This window comes from Stomoxys calcitrans, chromosome 3, assembly GCF_963082655.1.
Source record: "Stomoxys calcitrans chromosome 3, idStoCalc2.1, whole genome shotgun sequence".
NCBI lineage: Eukaryota > Metazoa > Arthropoda > Insecta > Diptera > Muscidae > Stomoxys > Stomoxys calcitrans.
In genome coordinates, this window is record NC_081554.1 from 80,271,222 (window position 1) to 80,298,311 (window position 27,090).

The 27,090-nt window shown below is 41.0% G+C and overlaps 1 protein-coding gene across 8 annotated transcripts in view; it reads right to left on the bottom strand.

Annotated features, from left to right (window-relative positions):
• The window catches only part of LOC106093748 (mitochondrial carrier protein Rim2), a 78,637-nt gene extending 52,084 nt beyond the window's left edge, over positions 1 to 26,553 (bottom strand). For 2 of the 8 annotated variants that reach the window (XM_059364839.1, XM_059364831.1), the window contains exon 1: positions 24,779 to 26,553. In XM_059364839.1, coding sequence (XP_059220822.1) covers positions 24,779 to 24,825 — 47 coding nt within the window. In that variant the 5' untranslated portion in view covers positions 24,826 to 26,553. The remainder of the gene's footprint in view (positions 1 to 24,778) is intronic. The other 6 variants (XM_059364838.1, XM_059364835.1, XM_059364837.1 and 3 more) reach the window with 6 other exon arrangements.
• Positions 26,554 to 27,090: the final 537 nt, after the last annotated feature.

The following is a 27,090-nucleotide window of genomic DNA, read 5'->3' on the forward strand; positions in this document are numbered from 1 at the left end:
GCTAGTGGAACAAATATTCTGTCATAGCCAATTACAGGCAAAGGTCTCGCCAGGATTGGAAGCCAGGCGTTCAGCGTCATAGGCGGACATGCTAACCTCTGCGCTACGGTGGCCTCCGTAGTAGCTTCAATTTTCAACCGATCTGCACAAAATTTGGCACGGGCTGTTTTGTTACCGATTTTAATATATTTCATCACAATCAGTTCGGATTTAGATATAGCTCCCATCTATATGTATCGCCCGATTTTTACTTAAATGGCCGTAGTAGCTACAACTTTTAACCGATCTGCACAAAATTTGGCACGGACAGTTTTCCCAAAGAGGATCAGTAACAAAATTGGGAGATCGGTTTATATGGGGGCTATTTCCAAATCTAAATCGATATGGCCAAATAACAATCTTCAAGAAAAATTTCAAGCTACTAGCTTTACTAGCGTTCGGCACAAAATTTGGCACGGACAGTTTTGTTACTGATTCCAATAAAATTGGGAGATCTGTTTATATGGGGGCTATATCCAAATCTGAACCGATATGGGCAAATAACAATCGGACGCTATTGTGATTTCGACAGACGGACGGACGGAGGGTTTTTGCAATCGCCATGCCTTAAAAAAATGCTACAAATTTAGAATCCTTTATTTGTCAGTCTAGCCGCTGTCCCAATTTTTCGCACATAACTTTACGAACGACCTAGCCATGTATGGTCCTTGAAGCCTCTACACCTAATGTAGTTTAAAAGTCTTCTAACCAAAAACGAAATGCGACCCATAGTGGTTGGTGTGTTGTGATTTCTGGCTTTCCTTTTCTATTGAAACATACAGAGAAGGTTAGGTTAGGTTTAAGTGGCTGTCTGCCATCAGACTCACTTAGATGTTTTCGTCCATTGTGATACCACAGGAACAGAAGAAGAAGATGCCTTCTAGCTCCTACCGTTGAACCATCCAGATCGCTTTAAAAAATCCAATAACTTGCGATTGTTCACATCCACTAAATCAGTTCTCAAAGAAATGAGAACCTAAAGTGAAACTCCTTCTAACTGCTAGTGCGGGACACACACCCACAGAAGATATTCTATAGTCTCTTCTTCCTCGATGTCCCTACAGCTTCTGCAAAAGTCGTTGCTGGCAACCTTCAGTCTGTCACCATGTTTTCCGATTAGACAGTGACCTGTCATGACGGACACAATGACTGAGACGTTTGTTCTAGCCAATGACAGCAAAGCAGTAGATCTCCTCAAGTCTAGATGAGGCCACATAGTTTTGGAATGCTCACTGCTCCCTCTTTGTGACCATCTATCATTCGTTGCCCTTCCGGCCTGATCAAGACCTCTTCAAGTCTAGACAAGGCCACATAGTTTCGGAATGCTTGCTGGCCCCTCTTTGCGACCATCTATCATTCGTTGCTCTTCGGGCCTGGTCCTGAAAACTTAGTTTATATGTCGCTAGAGACATACCCACAGATTCCAGTGTCCCTGGAGTGTGTAAGGTAGTTCTTAGTCTCGCAAACTCGTCCGCTTTAGAATTCCCTGGGATATCTCTGTGGCCCGGCACCCAGAACAGGTGAATTTTGAACTGTTCAGCCATCTCGTTGAGAGATCTGCGACAGTCGAGGGCAATTTTTGTGTTCAGAAATACGTTCTACAGGGATTTAATGGCTACCTGGCTGTCTGAGAAGATATTTATGCCTGAGAAGATATTTATGCAAGGATCTCTGCTAGATACACACTGCAGTGGTCGGGTAACCTCTTCGATATGACCAGTTCTAGATCTTTATAGTACATCCCAAAGCCCACCTGGTCAAAAAATGGCTCAAGTAGGGTAATCCACACTGCCTGGAACATCGGATATTGTATCAAGGGTAACACAATGTCCATAGCCGCCATATGATCAATGAGAAAGCTCCCTTAACCTCTCGGCAGTGGTCGCTGTAATTTGGGTAGGCACAATGTCCAGAGGCATAAGATGCAGCATTAAATTCAGTGCATCAGATGGTGTCGTCCTCAGTGCGGCTGCGATGCATAAACAAGCCACCCTTTGCATCCGGTTAAGTGTTGAGCAGTAGGTGGATTTTTGAAGCGCCGTCCACCCGACCACAACACCATATAGCATAATAGGCCTGACAACTGCAGTATATACCCTATGCATGACACGCGGTCTAAATCCTCAACTTTTGCCAATGGCTCTCTTGCAGGTGTATAGGGCAAGAGTGGCCTTTCTTGCCCTTTCCAAAATGTTGGATTTTCAGGAATGTTTTTCAAAGTATACTCCATTTATAAACCTATTTTCTCAAAATTTTGGCAAGCTATTTCCTCTGGACTCCTACAATATAAATGGTTTTTTGTCGAAATTTTTTGTTCCCAATTTTAACAAATTTAAATTTGGACGACTTGGAATACATATCCAATGTGTTGTAGGGTACTAAAATTTCGGCTGTGCTCAACTTTAGCCCGTTCTTACTTCTTTTTAGATAAATCCTACATTACTATAATTTGTTTTGTACCATATGCCAATGCATAATGGCTTTTAAGCTGTTACCCTTTTGCAATAACCATATAATGCCAACAACATGCCTTTTTCTCTTGGCAATGTTTCAAGGGTAAACTGCAAAAAAATGTGATGTACCATACATTTACTTATTATCAGTCTGTCAACAACAAATAAATTGGCATGTAGAAATATTGATTTCATTATTTCATATAAGTATGTATGTGCATTTATATATAAGAAGCAGTTGCGGTACGAGTTCCTAACGCTCAATTGTAATGGGCCAGACCGGCCTGATGTTATGTTACGGAATGCAAATTATGTGAGATAGGTAAGGCTAAAGATCTATCAATTCAGGTGAAAATTGTCTGAGAAGATGTGTCTTGCTTAGTCAGCGTACTAAGAAGGCTCACAGATGTTGAGCACTATGTGGACGGGCCGTTGGCTCGAAATGGGGCCTGAATCCGGCCTCTACAGGAGCATGATTAGACCAATACTTACTTACGCCTCAGTAGTTTGGTGGACTGCTATGGAGAAAAAGTGCAACATAAGGACCATACAACAGGTTCAGAGAACATGTTGTCTTGGCATAGGCGGAGCGATGAGGACCACGCCCACTTGGGCACTGAGGACTATTCTAGATATTTGACCCATTGACATACAGATTAAGTGTAAGGCAGCCACTACGGCTATGAGACTTAAGGCGATGGGGGCAGCTCATACCATCGCGGTATAATCGAGGCGACGATAGGAAACCTGGAAGGAAGGGGAGAGGTTTCCGATCGCATATTTGAGATAAACCTTGAGACACTGCTGCCATCGGCACAGTCTTGGATTGACGGAACCCTAGCATTGCAATCTGGAAGATCATGTTACACGGATGGATCAAAGCTAGAGGACAGAGTGGGACTGGGGGTATACATTGAGAACCCAGGGACTGAGATCTGTTTTAGACTGCCTGACCTTAATACGGTCCAGCAGGCGGAGATCCGAGAGATCACGGAATGCGTGAAGTGGTGTGGTGCTAACGCGAGGACGTCAAGTGTGAACATCTTTACCGACAGTAAAATTGCCATAAGGGCAATGACAATCAGGACGGTAAGGTCACGAACAGTCTTGCAGTGTAAGAAGGAGATTAACGCCTTCTCTGAGGATGGGAAAACCCGCATCGTTTGGGTCCATAATGGAGTAAGGGGAAATGAAAGGGCAGAAGATTTGGCGGTGAAGGCCAGAGGACTGCCGTCAGTAAACTTGGTTAACCCAAAGCCTTTCGGGTCGACGCAGTCCGAGTTAAGGGAGTGGGTGACGAATGCGCATGCAACATACGGTCGGTAGGACGGCGAAAATCATATGGGGGATTCAGATCGTGAGAAGACGAGGCTATTACTGATAGGAAGAAAGAAGCAGGTCAGTATAGCTATTGGTATCATAACGGGACATATAGGACTACGAGCTCACTTATGTAAAATCGGTGCGGCATGTGATAGCATGTGTAGGGCATGCGGGGAAGATGCTGAGACGTTGGAGCATTTCTGTTGTCATTGCCCGGCTTTCGCGTCCAACAGATACCGGCACTTAGGTGGAGACACAATATCAGACATGAACCAACTTAGGGGAGTGGCATTGAAAACAATTAAGGATTTTGTAAGTAGCACGGAATTCCTAACTTAAAAATATCTTTTTAGAGTTTACTTTATAGACTTTAGACCGCACAACTAGCCGATTACTGGCTTAGGTGTATGTCCATAGTGGCATGGGGCGGATTAATATCTGCACCCTCTTTTCAACCTAACCTAACCTAGTCTGTTCCTTGTCTTCGACCGATCTTTTTATAACCTACACCACCACTGTGGAACAAGATTTACTCTACTCTAAATCGAATCAGCAAGTGTTTCTGATCTACTCAGTGGTACTCTACTCTGTGGTACAGGGTATTATAACTTAGTACATTTGTTTGTAACACCCAGAAGGAAGAGAGATAGGCCCATTGATAAGTATACCAATCGACTCAGAATCACTTTTTGATTCGATTTAGCTATGTCTGTCTGTCTGTTCGTCTGTCCATGTTAATTTGTGTACAAAGTACAGGCCGCAATTTTTATCCGATCGTCTTCAAACTTGGTACAGGCATGTTTTTTGGCCTAGAGACGAAGCCTATTGAAACTGGAAAAAATCGGTTTAGATTTGGATATAGTTCCCATATATATGTTCGCCCGATTGGCAGTAATAATGCAATAAAATGGTAATTTGTTAACCGATTCTCTCAAAATTTAGCAGGAAGGATTTTCTTATAATTCGCGACATTTGTGGTGAATTTCATAGAAATCGGTTCAGATTTACATGTAGCTCTCATATATATACATCTCCCGATTTTCACTCCTAGAGCCACTGCAAGCGCATTTATTGACCAATCTTCCCAAAATTTTGTACAACGCTTTTCTCGACGACTTCCACAATGTCTTTAAAATTTGAAATCAGTTCAGATTTAGATATAGCTCTCATAAATATATATCGCCCGATTTTCACTCCTAGAGCCACGGCGAACGCATTTTTTAACCAATCTGCCAAAACTTTGCACAACGCTTTATCCGACGGCTACCACATTACTTGAGAAGTTTGTTCGAAATCGGTTCAGAATTAGATATAGCTCCCATATATATGTTCGTCAGATTTTGAGCAATTTCCAATAATGTTGTTATTTGTCAGCCATATTTATTACAGTCCGAACATATTTGCTCAAAATTTGAAACGGATTGTTTAATAACCCATCCGAAAACACCCGCCGAAGTTCATCAACATGTTCAGAATGGGATATAACTCCCACATTGTACTTATATGGTAGGTGTAGGGTATTATACAGTCGGCACCGCCCGACTTTTGCCTTTCCTTGCCCTGGCATAGTTCCCCTCAAATTTCGCCAGCATAAGGAGAGGTTCATCACCGCTGAAAATTTGTTCTTATGTTTACGCCAGGATTCGAAACCAGGCGTTCAGCGTCATAGGCGGACATGGTAATCCCTGCACTACGGTGAACTCCGATCATTTAAACTGAGAACGGGGAACATAAACATCCATAGTAGGGCAATTTTCAAAAACGCCAGATCTCGGTATGGGAAACGAATAATATGAATACAGGAATCTGACCAATCCCATGACAGCCGGTTTTACGTAACGGATTGACCCGATGGATTCCTTCTTCGGCAAGGGCTGCCGCCTCAGTGTACAATACACTGCTACAAAATGAATCTGACAAAATTCAAGTATATAATGGATATGAAGACCGATCATGACCCAGTTAGTGGCCATGTTTATAGGGCCGACATTAGTGGCCTACTGTCCTGACCCCTGGCCAAAATCGACGGTTTCTAGGAGACGTTAATGTGCATGACTTTTCACGTCATTCTCCCCCAGGTAGTGGCCAGCGAAGTATAGCTCTGGCAGAGCATATTAAAAGCTCCACGTTCTGCACGGTGAATAAGGATACCCTCTCTAGGATTACGAGGAAGCGAAGCAGCTCGCCAGACATTTCCATTGCATCCGCTGATCTCCTGAGTGAAGTATCCTCAGGTTAGCCGTCATTTCTTTGGAATCAGGCCATCTTCCCATAATACTCACCCCATCGACCGACCACCCGACTTCATAAACTCTGAGCGCCGCAAATTTATCCATCAGAAGTTGGTCGATTGGTTCGGCTTCAGAGAGTATACCAATCACCGCTTCAGTGAGCTTACACTTCCCCCAAATGTGGTAGTTGCCGAGATATCATTTAAGTGGCAGCCGCACGCTTTATACCCCAAGTGCGAGCCAATTTCCCAGCGCAAGCAGTGGTGCTCGCAGACAAGCTTGATGGGATTCATTGCACAGACCCTACTAACATCACAATCAGGGAGCTTAATCTGAATATAAACAGGGTAAGCGGACTTTGTGGCTGGTACACTTGAAGCTGTGGTTTACTGTTAAGTCACTCTCGAACCCCGTAAGAAGGGATGACAGTCACTTTTGGCGCCGTAACGGTGACTGAACCGAAGAGATGCTCCTTTTTGTTCATGTTGAGCATCCCGATAGTGAAGGCTAGACGGAGAATCATTCTTCGTCTCGTTGTCTTCGAACCGATGAACAGCCAACACAATTTGCCGTGAACGAGGATACAAATGCAAAGTTATCTAAGGCGTTGAGTCTGACAGAGTCTCTACACTGATGCTAAAGAACCTAAATCTACTTGGAGTCGAGTGCATTACAACTGCCCTGAACCTGCCTCTGAACACTCTTATAGTACCCGATATCTGGAAGAAGGGCAGAATTATCCCCCTATTGAAGCCTGGAATGAACCTGAGCAAAGGTTGTGTCGCACAGACCGATCTCTCTTCTCTCACCAGTAGTCAAGATGCTTGAGGGACTACTCCTGCCGAACCTCGTTGGAGAATTTCTATTCGCCGAGCATCAGCATGGATTTCGAAGACTGCATACCAAAACAACAGCCCAGGCCATGTGATAGGACGGTCCTCTTGACACTGGATCTATCGAAAACATTCGACATGGTCAGCCATGCCAAACTATTTGAGGACACCGCCAACACCAGTCTTGAAAGGCTGGGTCACGAATTATCTGTGTAGTCGCCAGTCATTTGTGGAATTTAGGAAGTCGAAACACCGTAGAGTGAAGCGGGGAGTTCCCCAAGGCGGCATGGTATCTCCGGCACTGTTTAACCTCTACCTATCCTCCATTCCACCCCCTCCAGACGGCATTGAGATCGTATCAAATGCGCACGATTGTACGATCATGGCATCAGGCCCCCATCCATTGTTGACATCTGCGATAGGTTAAACGGCTACCTCAACAAACTTTTCGCTTTACCTTGCTGAAAGAGATCTGAAGATATTTGCCACCAAATCTTCAGCCACATTATTCGCGGACAATCGGCGGTATCGAGCGGAGAGTCTCAATGAGAGGGCGGGCGGCACGGGCTCTTGCACAAAAACTGAGTGCCTATGATACCCGATATGACAAGGCAAGTTATTGGCTCCTTTAAATAACCAATGGCCACCTTTTTCCCGCGGCGATCGGTCCTTTGGGCCGGAACGAGCTTGCTTACCTACAGGTAAGCCACATGAAAATGTGGCTAAAATAACAAAAACAACAAGTAAAATGACAAAAATAATCTAAGAAGAAAGTTAAAAGTTTAAAATCAAAAAATGTCCACAGTTGGTTGAAAACAAGCTAAACCATCTTCGTTGTTCATACACAGATCTCTTGAAATTCTCTCTTCTCTTTACTTTCTTCGTTTATTTCTAACCTTTGTACTTGGTGCCTCTTAAAAGAGTCGATGGTTTATCTGTTGTTATCTATTATTGTCTGTGGCGCTATAGTTAAGAATAGCTATTCTCATCTTTGCGCTGCAAGCAAATGCACTAAGCTATAATTCTCCGTGCCACAGGTAAGAGCGTAGTGTATAAACATTCTTATCATAATAAAAGAAAATAACCTTTTTTAGTTTAGGCAATCTAGGTAGAAAAGAAATAGAACAAGTAAAAGCGTGATAAGTTTGGCCGGGCCGAATCTTATATACCCTCCACCATTAATCGCATTTGTCGAGTTCTTTCCCGGTATCTCTTTTTTTGACAAACAAAGGATAAAAGAAAAGAATTGCAATGCTAACTGAATTGAGTGTTGGAGACCACAGTAGAAGTCTATGTGTAAAAGTTCAGCCAAATCGAAGAAGAATTGGGCCTTTAAGGGTCTCAAAAAGTAAAATAGGGAAATCGGTTTGTTTGTGCATCACAGCCGCACTGAGGGCGACACTATCTGATGCTTTGAATTAAATGCTACATCTTATGCCCCTGGGACATTGTGGCTACCCAAATTGCAGCGACCACTGCCGTGAGGTTAAGGGAGTTTTCTCATTGGTCATGTGGCGGCTACGGACATTGTGTTATCCTGGATACAATATCCGATGTTCGAGGTAGTGTGGATTACACCCTACTTGAACCGCTTTTTGATAAAAATTGCTCTACTACTATTCCTGATATTTCCGATTGGAACTACGATATCCCTGGTAGCAGAAGTTACACAGACTTCTATACGGATGGTTCCAAACTAAACGACCAGGTGGTCTTTGGGGTGTACTCTAAAGATCTAGAACTGGTCCTATCGAAGAGGTTACCCAACCACTGCAGTGTGTATCAAGCAGAGAACAGTGCAATTGAGGAAGCGGTGGAATGGCTAAGATATAATGTCATTATGAGGATTGACATAAATATCTTCTCAGACAGCCAGGCAGCCATTAAATCCCTGCAGAACGTATTTCTGAACACAAAAATCACCCTCGGATGTCGCAGATCTCTCAACGAGATAGTTCAAAATTCACCTGTTCTGTGTGCCGGGCCACAGAGATATCCCAGGGAATTCTAATTCAAGACACTCCAGGGACACAGGAATCTGTGGGTATGCTTCTAGCGACATGTAAGCTAAGTTTTCAGGACCAGGCCCAAAGGGCAACGAATGATAGATGGTCACAAAGAGGGGGCTGTGAGCATACCAAAACTATGTGGCCTCACCTGTGCTGTCATTAGCTAGAACAGACGTCACAGTCATTGTGTCCGTCATGACAGGTCATTGTGTAATCGGAAAACATGCTGACAGACTGAAGATTGTCAGCAACGACTTTTGCAGAAGCTGTAGGGACATCGAGGAAGAAGAGACTATAGAACACTTTGTGTGAGTGTGAGTGGACACCATGATAAAGAGTATGACATCCAGCGAACTGCTCAAATACAAACAGCCGGCCTATGTCAAGGGAAGGTCGGTGGAGACTGCCCTGCACGAGGTTGTGCATAAAACAGAAGAATCGTTCGATGCCAAAACGTACACAATGGCGGTATGCATTAACATCGAAGTGGCTTTTAACAATGTGCGGAGCGACACACTGATCCAATCCTTATACCAGCACCGGTTGGACCCGGTTCTTAGAGACTGGATAAACCATATGCTAAGGAACAGGTGGATAAATTCTGTGTCGCATGGCATAAATATAAGGGGGAAAGTGGCACAGGGCACGATACAGGGGGGCATTTTATCGCCACTCCTATGGGTGACCACCATAAATGACCTATTACAGATGCTGACTGAGGAGGGATTTGAATCCGTCTGCTACGCAGACGATGTTATACTACTTCTTAGAGGTAAGGATCCGAACGAGCTATGCAGAAGGGCCGAAAGGGTCTTGCAAATGGCATATGACTGGGCTAGACCCAGAGGTCTCAATGTTAACCCAGAGAAGACTGAAATATGCCTTTTCATGAGGAAGACGAACGTGGGCCAATTTAACGCACCATGTTTCCTCAATAAGACTATTTCGATATATGACAAGGTCAAATACTTAAGTGTGATCTTGGACAGGAAACTGAATTGGAAGTGTCACATTCAGGAGCGTACTGAGAAGGCTCACAGATGATGGGTACTATGTAGACGGGCCGTAGGATCGAAATGGGGCGTGAATCCTAGGATAGTCCACTGGCTTTACAGTAGCGTGATTAGACCAATACTTACTTACGCCTCAGTAGTTTGGTGGACTGCTATGGAGAAAAAGTGCAACAGCAGGAGCATACAACAAGTTCAGAGAACATGTTGTCTTGGCATAGGCGGAGCGATGAGGACCACGCCCCCTATTATAGATATCCGACCCATTGACATACAGATTAAGTGTGAGGCAGCCACTACGGCTATGAGACTTAAGGCGATGGGGGAATGGATTAAGTATGGGAGCAGTTCATACCATCGCGGTATAATCGAGGCGACGATAGGAAATCTGGAAGGAAGGGGAGAGGTTTCCGATCGGATACCTGTGATGAACCTTGAAGTTGAGTGCGATGCACTGCTGCCATCGCCACAGTCTTGGATTGACGGAACCCTTTTATTGTCATTTGGAAGATCATGTTACACGGATGGATCAAAGCTAGAGGACAGAGTAGGCCTGGGGGTTTACATTGAAAACCCAGGGACTGACATCTGTTTTAGACTGCCTGACCATAATACGGTCCTGCAGGCGGAGATCCGGGCGATCACGGAATGCGTGAAGTGGTGTGGTGCTAACGCGAGGACGTCGAGGCTGAACATCTTTACCGACAGTAAAATTGCCATAAGGGCAATAACAATCAGGACGGTAAGGTCAAGAACAGTCTTGCATTGTAAGAAGGAGATTAACGCCTTTTCTGAGGATCGAAAAATCCACATCGTTTGGGTGCCGAGCCATAACGGAGTAAGGGAAAATGAAAGGGCAGACGATTTGGCGGTGAAGGCCAGAGAACTGCTGTCAATAAACTTGGTTAACCCGAAGCGTTTCGGGTCGACGCAGTCCGAGTTAAGGGAGTGGGCGACGAATGCGCATGCAATATTGTGGAACAGCGAAACGGCCGGTAGAACGGCGAAAATCATATGCGGGATCCAGATCGTGAGAAAATGAGGGTATTACTGAAAGGAAGTAAGAAGGAGATCAGTATAGCTATTGGTATCATAACGGGACACATAGGACTACGAGCTCACTTATGTAAAATCGGTGCGGCAAGTGATAGCATGTGTAGGGCATGCAGGGAAGATGATGAGACGTTGGAGCATTTCCTTTGTCATTGCCCGGCTTTCGCGTCTAACAGATACCGGCACTTAGATGGGGACACAATATCAGACATGAACCAACTTAGGGGAGTGGCATTGAAAACAATTAAGGATTTTGTAAGTAGCACGGAATTCCTAATTTAAAATTTTCTTTTTAGAGGTTACTTTATAGATTTTGGAGCGCACAACTAATCGATTACAGGCTTAGGTTTATGTCCATAGTGGCATGGGGCGGATTAATATCTGCGCCCTCTTTTCAACCTAACCTAACTTAGTGGCTCAAGAAGTCAAGATTCCAGATCGGTTTATATAGCAGCTATTGGATTACAATCCCAACCGACCTACACTTATAAAAATTATTTGTGCAAAATTTCAAGCCAAATTTAGCTTGTTTTCGACAGAAAGACGGACGGGCGGACATGGCTAGATCGACTTAAAATATCATGATGATCAAGAATATATTGAGTTGCCCAAAAAGTAATTGCGGATTTTTCATATAGTCGGTGTTGACAAATTTTTTCACAGCTTGTGACTCTGTAATTGCATTCTTTCTTCTGTCAGTTATAAGCTGTTACTTTTAGCTTGCTTTAGAAAAAAAGTGTAAAAAAAGTGTAAAAAAAGTATATACATATGATTAAAGTTCATTCTAAGTTTTATTAAAAATGCATTTACTTTCTTTTAAAAATCCGCAATTACTTTTTGGGCAACCCAATATATACTTTATAGGGTCTTAGACGAATATTTCGAGTAGCTACAAACAGAATGACGAAATTAGTATACCCCCATCCTATGGTGGAGGTTATAAAAACTATTATCTGGCATTATTTTAAACAGAGCCCATGAGAATGACGAAATGAACAAATTAAACAAATCGTTCGGCTTATACAATAAATATCGTAAATCTTATATGCATTATCATAACCGCCCATTTGATCATGTGTAATTCCAAGAACAGAAAAGCAATATAGCCGGTGGCAATTGCGTTTCATTTGCCAATTGATTATGGCTTGGCAAATAAAAGAGTCTCACTCCCTCTCTATTATCAGCCTTGCACAAGGCACAATATGTATGGGTATTATAAAAATCTATCTACCTCTCTATCTAAATGCAATATACTATATTAAAAAGCTAGATATCGCTTAATAAACATTTCAGAGAAATAAAATTGCACAGGCCAGACAATGATGGTTGGCGTCTCGTCATAAGTCATCATTATAGTCGCTCGCGCAACTGTTTAGGGTTCAATTTTAAAGATTTATTGTTTTTGCTTATGCTCTAAAAATTATTTCATTTTCCTATTTCGTTTCTATTTAAACACAATTTAAATTTTATCTCTCAAACAGGCACTGTTTTTATTTGTTGGTTTTTTTTCGTCTTCTTTGTAGCTTGTTATTTTTTGGCATATTGAATGAGCGTTTTGTTCTTGTTGTTTTGGAGCGAAATGAACCGAAAATGTCTATACCACAATAACATCAACAAATTCACGTGAACAAATCATGATTTCAGATTGCCGGTTAAGATTGCAAATGCCGCCTTAAAAGAAATATATGTATGTACAAATGACCAATATTTGCCTAGCATTTTTTTTTCGTCTCATCCAATATGCATATGTTGACTATTTTGGGTTCATAGATTTGCATTATGTACATGCCATGTTTCACAGAAATCTAAAACACAAGAAAAGGAAGACAAAAGTCGGTAGGTGCCGACTTTATGATACCCTCATCTGATATATATGAACTTTGCTAGAGGTGTTAGTTTTCGTGAATGTTGGTTGGAAAATTTAGTTACTTGGGCCTTATAATTGTACATCAAGCGCAGCATATGTATATGGGAGCTATATCTAATGCTGAACCGTCAGTAGTTGCAGACCCTTATAGACAAACTTAGACAAAGCTGTTGAATATCCAGGTCTAGGAACTCTGCGATTAAAGTGGGGTGCGCCCAGAGTAGATATGGCAAAATATCGAAGGGACTATCCATATTTTATTATACCCTACACCACTACTGTGGTACAGGGTATTAGGTTGGGTTAGGTTAGGTCGAAAAGAGGGTGCAGATATTAATCCGCCCCATGCCACTATGGACATACACCTAAGCCAGTAATAGGCTTGTTGTGCGCTCTAAAAACTATAAAGTAACCTTTAAAAAGAAAATTTTAAGTTAGGAATTCCGTGCTACTTACAAAATCCTTATTTGTTTTCAATACCACTCCCCTAAGTTGGTTTATGTCTGATATTGTGTCTCCACCGAAGTACCAGTATCTGTTGGACGCGAAAGCCGGGCAATGACAAAGGAAATGCTCCAACGTCTCATTCTCTTCCCCGCATGACCTACAAATGCTATCACTTGCCGCGCCGATTTTACATAAGTGAGCTCGTAGTTCTATGTGTCCCGTTATGATACCAATAGCTATACTGACCTCCTTCTTGCTTACTTTCAGTTATAGCCTCGTCTTTTCACGATCTGGATCCCCCATATGATTTTCGCCGTTCTACCGGCCGTTTCGCTGTTCCACAATATTGCATGCGCATTCGTCGCCAACTCCCTTAACTCGGACTGCGTCGACTCGAAAGGCTTCGGGTTAACCAAGTTTATTGACAGCAGTCCTCTGGCCTTCACCGCCAAATCGTCTGCCCTTTCATTTCCCCCTACCCCGTTATGGCCCGGCACCCAAACGATGTGGATTTTCCCATTCTCAGAGAAGGCGTTAATCTCCTTCTTACACTGCAAGACTGTTCGTGACCTTACCGTCCTGGTTGTTATTTACCGTATGGCAATTTTACTGTCAGTAAAGATGTTCACAATCGATGTCCTCGCGTTAGCACCACACCACTTCACGCATTCCGTGATCTTCCGGATCTCCGCCTGCAGGACCGTATTATGGTCAGGCTGTCTAAAACAGATCTCAGTCCCTTGGTTCTCAATGTGAACCCCCAGGCCCACTCTGTCCTCTAGCTTTGATCCATCCGTGTAACATGATCTTCCAGATGGTAATACTAGGGTTCCGTCAATCCAAGACTGTGGCGATGGCAGCAGTGCCTCGCACTCGACTTGAAGGTTCAACTTAGGTATCCGATCGGAAACCTCTTCCCTTCCTTCCAGGTTTCCTATCGTCGCCTCGATTATACCGCGATGGTATGAGCTGCTCCCATCCTCAATTCATTCTCCCATCGTCTTAAGTCTCATAGCCGCAGTGGCTGCCTCACACTTAATCTGTATGTCAATGGGTCGGATATCTAGAAGTCTTCAGTGCCCTAGTGGGCGTGGTTCTCATCGCTCCGCCTATGCCAAGACAACATTTTCTCTGAACCTGTTGTATGGTCCTTATGGTGCACTTTATTGGTCTAATCACACTCCTGTAGAGCCAGTGGACTATCCTAGGATTCAGGCCCCATTTCGAGCCTACGGCCCGTCTACATAGTGCCCAACATCTGTGAACCTTCTCAGTACGCTCCTGAATGTGACACTTCCAATTCAGTTTCCTGTCCATGATCACAACTAAGTATTTGACCTTGTCAGATTTGGAGATAAGTTTTATATATTAAAAGTAATACGTACACTAGATGGTGTTTGGGTATTATATAGTCGGCCCCGACCGACTTTTGCCATTCCTTACTGGTTTTTTGTCTGAATATCGATTGATAAATTACCTACAGACTCCCGTCCTTGGACGGGGTCACTTTGCGGCTGTCGAAGGAGGCGAAGTACCTAGGCCTAATCCTCGATTCGAAACTGTCCTGGAAGAGGAACACCGAGAAAAGAAGCCGTAAGGCACTGTGCGCTTTCTACTACTGCAGGAAGATGTTCGATAGCAAGTGGGGGGAGACTCCCAAGATGATTTATTGGATGTATACGGCCATCGTGAGACCAGTACTGGCCTATGGAGCACTGGTGTGGTGGGACACCGTAGGGAAGAGGACGCGTGCGAAGGAGTTCGAGAAGGTCCACAGACTGTCCTGCGTCGGGATCACAGGGGCGCTGAGATCCGCACCGCAGGCAGGCCTGAAGGCGATACTGGATATGCATATATCCATTGAGGCCTATATTTGGAACTGCGTCGCCAGGATCGCTCTTAGGCTGAGAGAGCTCGGCATGGAGGATGGTGGCGGCCACAGTTCGATTATGCGTGGTATGGATACGGAGGGTAGACTGAGGAGGATGTCCGACTAATTGAACAAAAATAAGCGATTCGACACTGAATCTATCCCATAAGCTACATTGCGCATACAGAGGTCGCAATTATCATCCTTTGAGGCTAATATTTTGTACAATGATTTTTCAAATGGCTTCCAACTGACTTTATTAAATTTGGTTTTATTGGGTCGGTGCATTGATATCTCCTGATTTTTGCTTCTCATTTTCATACTATCGAAATTTGATATTTACTATTAGAAATATCAAAAATATCGAATGTTGCGATTATCAAAAGTTTGCCAGCTCTAGTCCAGAGGGAAGTGGGTCTGGCTGAGCAGTTAAACAGATGACGTGTGCCATGTTGCCCCTGATCACAATCGTGACATACATCCTGCACGTTGACATCAATCCTTGCTCTGTGTGAGATGAGGCGGCTGCATCTGCCGGATCGTGATTAAGCCGGAACTGCGCTGATTTTCCAGGGGAGGTCAAATTCTTCAAGTGTAATGGGAGGCGTTTGTTCTCCAAGGACCACATTCACCGCATCTGCTACCGTGTCTGCATGAATATTGTTTAGGCCCGCTTGATACGCCGCTTGATCTAGATCTCATATAACGCTGAACCTCACGCTCTGGGCGGTGAATACTTATCCACAAGATGATAATTTGGATGGTCTCTGCGATAACAGCCCAGAAGGTATTGCTTAGACAGCATGTAGTTGTCTTCGCACTGGTAGGATCTTTGTATCCTGATGAAGGTGGTCCACGTGACAACTGAGGAGACAGCCTGTCGCAGCTCGAAAGGGGGCATTCTAACGGCTCTGAATACTATTCCACTGTGTGTCAAAGAGCTAACGAGACCACACTGGTGCTGAATGACATACCACGGACCGGCCAATTGTGACACCAAGTATTTTGGGACACTTGATGGTCGGAATTGTCATTCTGTCGACCAAAACTTTCAGCTATCTACGCACCTCATGCGTGTATGTAGTGAACATGCGTGTATGTAGTGATTTGGTGGCAGATATCTTCAAATTTCTTGCAGCGAAATAAGAGGCAAATGTGCTGAGGTAGTTGTTTTACCTATCGCAGATGTTATCAATGGGTGGGGGGCCTGATGCCATGATCGTACAATCGTATACCTGCCGTCTAAAGGGGGTGGAATGGAGGATAGCTAAGGGTTTAACAGTGCCGGAGATATCTCCCCGTCTTGTGAACTCCTTGTTTCACTTTACAGTGTTTCGATCTTATCCCTAAATTCCACAAATGACTGGCGACCTGGCTGGAGGGACGTATTGGCGATGTCTTCAAAGAGTTTGCCATGGCTGATCGTCTCGAATGCTTTCGATAGGCCCAATTCCACGAGAACCGTCCTATCACATGGTCTGGGCTGATTGAAGCCACAGCAAATGTTTGCAGTGATGACAGTTGTTGTGCTATGTAATCTTCGAAATCCGTGCTGATGCTCGACGAATGGAAATTCTCTAACGAGGTTTGGAAGGTGTAGTCCCTCAAGCGTTTTGACTACTGTTGAGAGAAGGGAACTCGATCTGTACGACTCCCCCTTACTCGGGACCTTTTCAGGTTTCAGTAGCAGAATTATTCTTCCCCTCTTCCATACATCGGGTACTATAAGAGTTTTCAAAGACAGGTTGAGAACAATTGTAAGGTACTTGACTACAGGTAGATCAAGATTCTTCACCATTAGTGTAGACGCCTGGGTCCCAACGCCCGGGATAACTTTGTGTCACGGATGACATTCGTAACTTCGTCCACGGTAAATTGTGCCGTCTTTTTGATATTCGTAACTTCGTCCACGGTTAACTGTGATGGCTGTCCATCTGCTCGGAAACCGTGAATACGACGAATGGCTCTCCTCCTAGCTCTGTCACTCTCGGGATACACAATAAATTGACGGATGAACCATCTGGGACATCTATTGGGAGCAGTCACAGTTACGCCACCAATATTGATTGAGATACTGTCGTCCCTTCTACAGGCACGACTACCCTGTTTATTTCTAGATTCATCGACTAGATTCTGCAACAAATCCCATTAACTTAGACAATTTTTAGTCCATTGTGATAGTGACAGACCAAAGCCTCTGGTGGCTTGCTACCATCTACAAAAGGGGATTTCTTTTCATTTTGAAACCAGTCCTTACCACAATTCATAAAGATTGTAACTACTACAGCCTTAAGAGTATTTATTGGAGCAGTGCGGTCACAGAAAAATGCAGTGGTATAGGGCCTCCTTTATCTTTTTTTTGCTAGATATTTTCTTGTTATTATTATACAAATTAAGCTTGATGTTATATTTTTGTTTGTAATGTCGAACAACTTTAACCAACTTTAAATATTAACGAAGTAAAAAGTCATGATAAGAACTGCTAATAAAGTGCAACACAGTTTTCCAGATATACGATAAGAAGTACAATTATGGATTTACTTATTACGCCTTTAAAGAAAAAATTGTTGAAAACAAATATATGAAGAGGCGTTATGTTCGACCGGTAAGGAATCTTTGACATCTAGCACCATTGATCGGAGTGATGATCACACTAACTTATTTGCACAAAATATCTAAGCCCATGGGTGCACGTACTTAATAATATGTCATGTTGTGTGTGTGTATTTGCTCATCTCCGTTCTATAAAATAATGATGGTAAAGTTAAAAATTAGAATGACGAAAGAAAATATTCCATTCGCCGCTTTACTCTCCCCATATGTACGTGCTGTTAAGAGGAAAATTTGTGATATTGAAAATACAGTAGCCGGTTGCTTTGCACCAGCTTGTTAAATACCTTAGATGAGGCGTAATTTCCCAGAGCTGGAAGTGGAACTCACAGTTTAGCGTAATCGGCTTCGAGATACTTTTATTAGATAATATTAGACCTATTTATAGCTGGGGTGTACTAACATCGTCATTCCGTTTGTTACTAATCGAGATAATGGTCTGAAACCCAACAATGTGTTTAGCCATGACCGTCCGTCTATCTGTCGAAAACACGCTAACTTTCGACGGAGAAAAGCTAGATGCTTGAAATTTTGCACAAATATTTCTAATTAGAGCATGTCGGTTGGGATTGTAAATGGTCCAATCGGTCCATGTTGTGATATAACTGCCATATAAACCGATCTACCGATTTGACTTCTTGAGCCTTGGATGAATTTTTGTACTATAACGTTTTCTATGACATTTAACACATGTGCCAAGTGTGATACGAATCGGTCCAAAATCTGATATAGCTCTCATGCAAACCGATCTCCCCATTACACTTCGTGAGCCTTAAGCGCACGCAATTCTTATTCGATTTGACTGATATTTTGGACGATGACTTCCTTTATGACATTTATGGCACTTCCTAAGTATGGCTGGGATCAGTGCTTGTCTGATTTGTCTGCAATTTTGCAGGACGACTTCACCCATGATCTTCATTCCCAAATATGGTCTGAATCGGTTCATAACCCTCCCGATTGTACGCCTTGACCTCCTATAGCGCTGCCCTGATATCTTGCACAATGACTTCTACTATGGTCTCTATCATCCAAACCAAGTATGGAACGAATCGATCCAGAAGAGACACCGGACAGAGAACTTGACAAATGCTATCCATGGTGGAGGGCACGGCCGTAGCCCCGTCGAAGAACGCTCTGCACTTTTCAAATCGAGAGTGAACAACAATGAACTACAATAGAAAGGAAATAAGAGAAGACTATAAGAAAGTGGCAGATACGGTGGGAGAACGAAGCATACGGGAGATGGACCGTGAAACTGATCCCAAATATTAAGACATTTTTATATAGGAGTCATACTACTACATAACGCAAATGTTGTCCGTATAAGGATTTTTAGGAAATATTTGCACAAAATTGGGAAATGCCGCACTGCATTTTTTGCCTCTACGAAAATGTAGAATACCTGGATGACACTGAACATACTTTCTTCCACTGCACGTGATGGATGTGATCGGAAATATTGACAACTGAACCGCAGTAGCAAGATACTGCAAAGACGTCCTAAGACTAAAGAAAATTGATCTTGACGAGGCGTAAGTAATCTTAACGATGGGATCTTGGACGCAAGTGATAAAATGCACGAATTTGAGAGCCAACTCGAAGTAATGCGAAAGGGGTGCCGAGATGGATTCGACTCTCAGCGGCGATAAGGTGTATTTTTAGTCAGTAACGCGGATTGTAAGCTCAACATAACGCATAAGTGACAACTATGTGCATGCCGCAATGTATTTTCCCAACGTAACCCATAAAAACAAGTTAAAATACATTAAGATCGCTCGGGCCGAACTTTGGATACCCACCATCTCGGGTATATATGTTAAACACCTTTCGTCATAATCCGGTAAAAATGCATAATTTATGCACCCCTAACTGCTATATCGAAATATGGCCCTATTTGGACCAAATTCGGCACTGACATTGGGTGGTCTAATAAATACAAGTCACTGTTCAATTTTGAACAAAAAAATATTCGTATTTTTGGAAGCTTTATCCAAATCTAGACCGATCTGGGCGAAAAAAGGATGTCGAAGGGCTTAACACAACTCAATGTCATTTATGGGCCCAAAACCTCAAATCGCCAGATCAAGTTGCACAAATTCTTTTTTTGTCCATAAGATGGGCTACATCGGACTATACCTTGATATAACCCCCATATAGACCGATCCGCCGATTTAGGGTCTTAGGCCAATAAAAACCACATTTATTACACGATTTTGCTAAAATTTAGGACAGTGAGTTGTGTTAGGCCCTTCGACATCCTTCGTCAATTTGGCTCAGATCGGTCCAGATTTGGATATAGCTGCCATATAGACGGATCTTCCGATTTAGGGTCTTAGGCCCATAAAAGCCACATTTATAATCCGATATTGCTGAATTTTGGACAGTGAGTTGTCTTAGGCCCTTCGACATCTTCTTTCAATTCGACCATGATCGGATCAGATTTGATATGCCATATAGACCGATCCCTCGATTTAAGGTTTTGAACCCATAAAAGGTGTATTTATTGTCCGATGTCGACGAAATTTGGGAAAGTGAGTTAAGTTAAGCCCCTTGATATCTCGGTCCAGATTTGGATATAGCTGCTATATAGACCAATCTCTCGGGTTTAGGTTTTGGGGCCATAAAAAACGCATTTATTGTCCGATGTCGCTGAAATTCGGACAGTGAGTTGGGTTAGACCCTTCGACATCCTTCTTCAATTCGACTCAGATCGCTCCAGATTTGGATATAGCTGTCATATAGACCGATCTCTCGATGTAATGTTTTGGGCCCATAAAAGCCGCATTTATTGTCCTATGTTGCCGAAATTTGGGACAGAGAGTTAAGTTAAGCCCCTCCACATATTACTGCAATTTGGTCTAGATCGATCAAGATTTGCATATAGCTGCCATATAGACCGATATCTCGATTTAAAGTCTTGGCCACAAAAAAGGCGCATTTATAATCCGATTTAACTGAAATTTGATACATTGACTTATGTTAGGCTTTTCGACATCCATATTGTATATGGTTTAGATCGGTTTATTTTTAGATATAGCTACTCAAAAGACCAATATTTTGGTCTTGTACTTATTAGTATTTGGTCGAAATCGGAACATATTTCTAAATAAATGCTATGGAACATTAGGTATGCGATTTTCTCCGGATTTTGACGAAAGGTGGTTTACGTATATACCCAAGGTGTTGGGTATCCAAAGTTTGGACGGCAGAACTTAACGCCTTTTTACATGTTTTTTTTCAAAATGTCAACAACATCTTTTCTACAGACAAAATTTTAATGAAATATGACAAAATATAGCTCAAGCCTGGCCTCTACCGAAACTATTTTTTCTTAAACAAAGATTTCAATAAATTTCATTAAGATCTTTTCAAACGACAAAATTTTCCTAAAATTTTTTCTAATGACAAATTTCAATAAATATTCTTAAACAAAAATTTTAATAATATTTTCTTTAAAGAGCGCATAGCAATTTAATTTTCTCAAAAAATAAAATTTTTGAGATGGTTTCAAACAAAAAATCATTAAAATTTGCTTCAAGACCAAATTAAGTAGGCACAAACAGGCAATTTGCTTTAAACCAAAATCTTCATGGAATTTTTTCCAAAAAAACCTTTTATAAAAATGTTCTGAAAGACATATTGAACAAAAAATAACGGTAAGACATAATTCTATATGAATTTTCCTTTTCTTTATTTTAATTGAAATTTTATCTGTAGAAAAAAATCTCAGCAATGAAGTGAACAATTTTAAAGACATGAAAACACAATTTTGGCATTTAAAAATAAGTATTTCGATTGAAACCATTTATTTTTTTTCTTCGAATTCCTTTATTCACAGTACAGTATTTAAGGCAATTGAAGATAGTGATTAAGGTTCGAAATCTATCAGTCAATCTATCAGCAGCGTTGATTATCGTAGAATTTTATTAGTTCTGAAGGCTTTGACCATACATTTGGGTACAATGAAATATTTAAAAAAAAAAAATCTTCAATATTTACCTTTCGAATTTTTTATTTTCTTCCAAGAAAATATTTTTACAATGAAAATATTTTGCGAAAAATGACTACCTTAAGTGTGAAATATGATTCTTCTGCACCCTACATAATCGAATTGGCTGATCGTTTTATAAGGAAGATATGTCAATTTATTGTCCCATGTAGTTTTTCTTTGAAATTATCCCGCCTATGCACGAAAAAAATATCTGTACTACGTTACTTGCCGCCGCTTCGAATCCTGGGGAGAAAATCCGAAAACATGTTTCTTAACTATTATAATCGCCCTGCAGCTTCTAAAAATGAAGAGCTGACACATAGTACAGAACATTTTTTTTATCTACAGTCAGGTTCAGGTCGATTATAAAAACGATTTTCAAACTAGATCTATAGACAGCCCCTATATAACCGACAACTGTTACTGTCTTCAGCTCAAAAAGGAAATTTGTTACACAATTTGTTGACAACGTACAAAGCAAGTGGTGGTCTCGTCAGCTTTGTGACACGCAGTGGAATAATATTCATAGCTGTCAGAATGCCGCCCTCCGAACTGCGACGGGCTGTCTTATCAGTTCTCATGTGGACCACCCCCATCAGAAGACAAAGATCCTACCAGTGCGAAGACATAACTACATGGTATCTAAGCAATACCTTTTGGGCTGTTATCAAAGAGACTATCCAAATCATCATCCTGTGGAAAGATATCCACCGCCCAGAAGCCTTAGATATATATGATCTAGAGCTTGAGGTTCAGCGCTACAAGAGAGAACCTCTAGGTCAAGCGGCATATCAAGCAAGTCTAGACAACATTCATGCCGACACGGTAGCAGATGCGGTAAATAACTACCGGGTGAATATAGTCCTTGGAGAACGACCGCCTCCCATTACACCTAAAGAAATTGACCTCCCCCGGCAAACCAGAGTAATTCTGGCTCAATTACGTTTTGGCAGATGAAACCGCCTCAACTCCTACAGAGCAAGAAATGATGCCGAAGTGCAAGATATATGTCCCGATTGTAACCAGGGACCGCACCTGGTTAACTGCCCGGCCAGACTCTCTTGAATAAAACGAGTTTAATCCCGGAGTACTTTTTTGATACTCATTTATTTCTTCAAAATCTCATCCTTATATATAAACTTAAAACTAACTACAAACTAAATATCCTAAGAAAGGCAGGCAAATCTAAAATAATCACTTTGGGAAAATAAGATCATAAACAAAGACGATAAACATCCTATGCAGATACTAAATAAATTTGTCCAGCTGCAAGCCATATGCTTGCCATTCAGACCGCTGTGTTTTCTGATAATCCCTAACTATTTCCTTATCTACGCACATTAAAAACTATCTTCCACTTATCCCTGTGCGATGCGTTGGCTAGGTAAAAATATAAACTCTTATCACATTTATGCCTGCCCTTAAAACTATCCTTTAAAATAAACAAAAAATGGAAAGTATCTTATCTATTCGTTCTCAAGGCTAAAACATTTCCATGACACACATCAACTAATATCCCATGTTTAGAAATCTAAACACTCTCGAGGCCCGGGATCCTGTGGACGCACCCCAACTTAGTCGCAGAGTTTCTGGGTCTTGACAGTCAACAGAATGAAGCACTAAACTGCTACAACAACAACCACCATATTTGCGTCAGATGGTGAGTGGCTCTAAATTTCAGCAAAATCGGGTAATAAATAATGTTTTTATGGGCTTCAGACCCTTTATCGGCAGAGTGGTCTATACGGCAGCTATATGCAAATATAGTCCGAGCTGAACCATATTTAGTTCGGATTGCGTGCCGATTCAAATTTCAGCGAAATCGGATAAAAAAATAAAGCTTTTATGGGCTTCGGGCCCTTTATCGGGAGATCGGTATATATGACAGCTATATCCAAATATAGTCCCATCTAAACCATGTTAAGGTAGGATGTCGGGGGGCTTAAAATAATTCTGTTTCAAATTTCGGTGAAATAGGGTAGAAAATAAACCTGTTATAGGCTTCAGACAGCTATATCTTAATATAGTCCGATCAGAACCATATTTGGTTCAGATATCGGGAGGCCTAAAACTACTCACTGTTTCAAATTTCAGCAAAATCTGATAAAAAATAGAGCATTTATATGCATTAGAACCTTTATCAGTAGCTATATACAAACATGGTCCGATTTGCCCCATTCAAGAACTTAAACAGCGTGCATCAAAAAGACTTTTCTGTGCCGAATTTAAGCTCAATATCTCAATTTTTTAAGGCTGTAGTGATTACAAAAGACGGACGGCCAGACACACGGATATCGTTAGATCGTCTTAGAATTTTACGATCCGAAATTTATATATTTTGTAGGGTCGGAAATTGATATTTCAATGTGTTGCAAACGGAATTACTAAATGAATATACCCCCTATCCTATGGTGATGGGTATAAAAAGCCTGAATAATAACGCAAAATTTCAAGACTTAGATTGATAACTAGTTAGAGTAAATACTTTTTGGCTTTTTAGCTACAAAAGCATAATAGACAACTTTTAGGACCAATACATACCGTATCTTAAGATTGATCTAGAAAAAAGTGTGTGAGCAGTGTACTGCAATGCATAAGATTTATCTTATAAGACATTGTAAGTAAATATGTATATTCTGAAAATATTATAAAATGCAGAATAGAAATCTTTCAAAATCGATTATTCGACTTTTTAATCATTGAAAATCGACTTCGACTTTTTTACACAAAATGTCGACTAATCTATTAGTTGAAGGTCGACTTTGGGATCCCTAGCCGAGTCTAACGGCACACAGTCATAAATCAAAATCACCCATTCAACCCAATAATATATCTTTATTTAACAATACGTGCTGCATTTATGTTTCCAGCAATTGACAGGACTAGTCACAAGGTAAGACTAGTTGCTAATTTTACAAAAAAAGGTGTCAAAGAGAAAAGCATTGTTAAATTTAATGAAAATTCGGAGCGTGCTCTATAATCGGCAACAAATTTATTTTACAATTGAAAAAAAAAATCTATAAACATGTTTAAACTTACCCGCCAGCAACCAAATGTATGATGGTTTCCTTCTGTCCCTGGGACATTCTCAATAAATACGTTGCTCAATTGTGCGAAGTGCGCACAGTAAATATGTCTGCTTCACTTTAGCTCTTTTTCAAAAGACCCAAAGAATTCAACAATCGATTCACGTCTCATAGACACTCACACAGTCAAATGTCAAAATTGTGTGTGGGTGTGTGTGTGGTAATGTGTTATATTATTATTATGTTTTCAAATAGCAAAACAAAACCAAAAAACCCGGCTTCTTCGATAAAAAAAAGAAAAACAAACAAGAAGCGGACAAGAAATCAAAACACACAACACGAAAACCGGTAAACTCAATTTGTGTGTTTTTTAGTTTTATTTCTTTTATTACTCGGCCACTCCACGAGAGTATGGTGTTTGCTTTTGCTGCTGCCAAAGTGAGTGGAAATTGTTATCGCAAGTATTTTTTTTTTGCTTTTTTTGTTTGATTGTTTAAAAAAAACACACACTTGATCTCAGATGGCACCGCAATGACAACGACAGCGATTATAGACACACGAAAAAAAAGAATGCAGCTAAATGAAGAAAATAATACGAGGTAAATTGTTATGACTACTGAAGCAAGAAAAATTTGATGTAAAGCTACGGAATTTTCTTCGGATTTTATTACACGAGGCTACAAACACGCCAATGGATGGTGGGATGGTTTGTGGTGTTACTATCTTTGTTGTTGTTGTTACTGTTATTCCCAAGACGCAATACTTGCTAAAGAGGTTAACTTTTCGTGTTTATTGTTGTCAGCAGCAATTCGTTCGCTTAAATGTTTCTTCGGTGATTTTTTCCCTAGCAATTATGTGAGAATCTTGCCGTATGATTGCGTTCCACGTTCTGGCACAGGGTTACACAAGAGATGAAAAATATTTCCTTATAAATATTCTGTTGACCACATCAAAAGCAACAAAATTTTGGATGCCAAATATTTACAACAGATTTGCAAAACGCAAATCTGTTGTTTTCGTTAATTTTCTATCAGATTTTCTTTCTTCGAAAAGATCTTTTTGTTATTATGTAATTATATGTTATGGTCAACAGAAATTACAATGTCTTGTTTTCCTTGGGATCCACGGAAAAATGATGAAAATTACACATGCACTTGTTCATTACATTATTCTTTTTTTTTGTTTTTGGATGCCGTTGTAAGCTTTTTTGTTCACTTCCGATGCATCAGTTTTGGACAGGCGCCAAATCTATAGCATTTTTCACAAGAAATTATTAAATAAACTCGACTTTGCCCGGAGTACTCGCGCAATTCTTTTAGTCCATGTGCTTTGGCTTTGTGGAGATTTTTTTTTGCTCCACTACATTACTTCAATTTTCCTTTTGCGAAATGCACTTTATTTTTTCTTCATTGCCAAATGAATTTGCATAACATTTTTTATTTTGCTTTTCTCCTCTTCTGATTAGACTTTTTCTTGTCAAATTTATTGCAATTCATTCGCGTGTGTAGGGGTGTGTGTGTGTGTGCTACAACGTAGTTGGTGTTGTTGGAATTTAGTGTTTTGTCGAATTTTTGATGTTTTTGTTTCACTGTTTTTTGGTTTTATATTGTTGACCGCTCTCGTTCAGTTCTGTTATTGAAATGAATTATTGAATAGCCCTAGTAAATATCGTCATACACACAACGCCTAGGACAAGCATGGTTTGCTCATAGCTAAATGTGTTTTTAGGAGGTTTTTGGCGAGTGTAAACACAATAAATGTCTGTTTTTCATTTTCGTTAGAAGCCAACTATCATTATTTGTTACAAGCCTGTCTATAACGTTCAAATTTTGTCTTTAATTTCATCAAATTTCAAGAATTTCCATCATATTTGTTTGGTATTGCTCTTTCTTTGATGTCTTATTGAAGGCTGTCAGAAATGTCGCTGTAATCTTGCGGTCATATTATATACTACTATTTAGGTTGCACCTATTCAAAATACGTGCGATAGCGAATAAAGATTAATCGTTCAAACAAATGCAAAACGGTCTTTGCTAGATAAATTTCAGGATGCTCTTATAAGGTGAGGTCATGGGAACAGTTGAATACAATTTTTTTTATTTTTGTTGTGATTTTGCAGTAAATTTAAATGTCAAAGGTTTAACAACACAGCAACTATTTTTTATATCTTAAAAATTATGTTCTATTTGATCCACTATTTCACACATAAGCAACAAAACAGTGTTTTAATGATGAAAATAAAACACATTTGAAGAATAAATATTGTAAAACAACGTTCATTTCTAAAATCACTTTGACATTTCAATTGTCAGCATTTGCCACTCA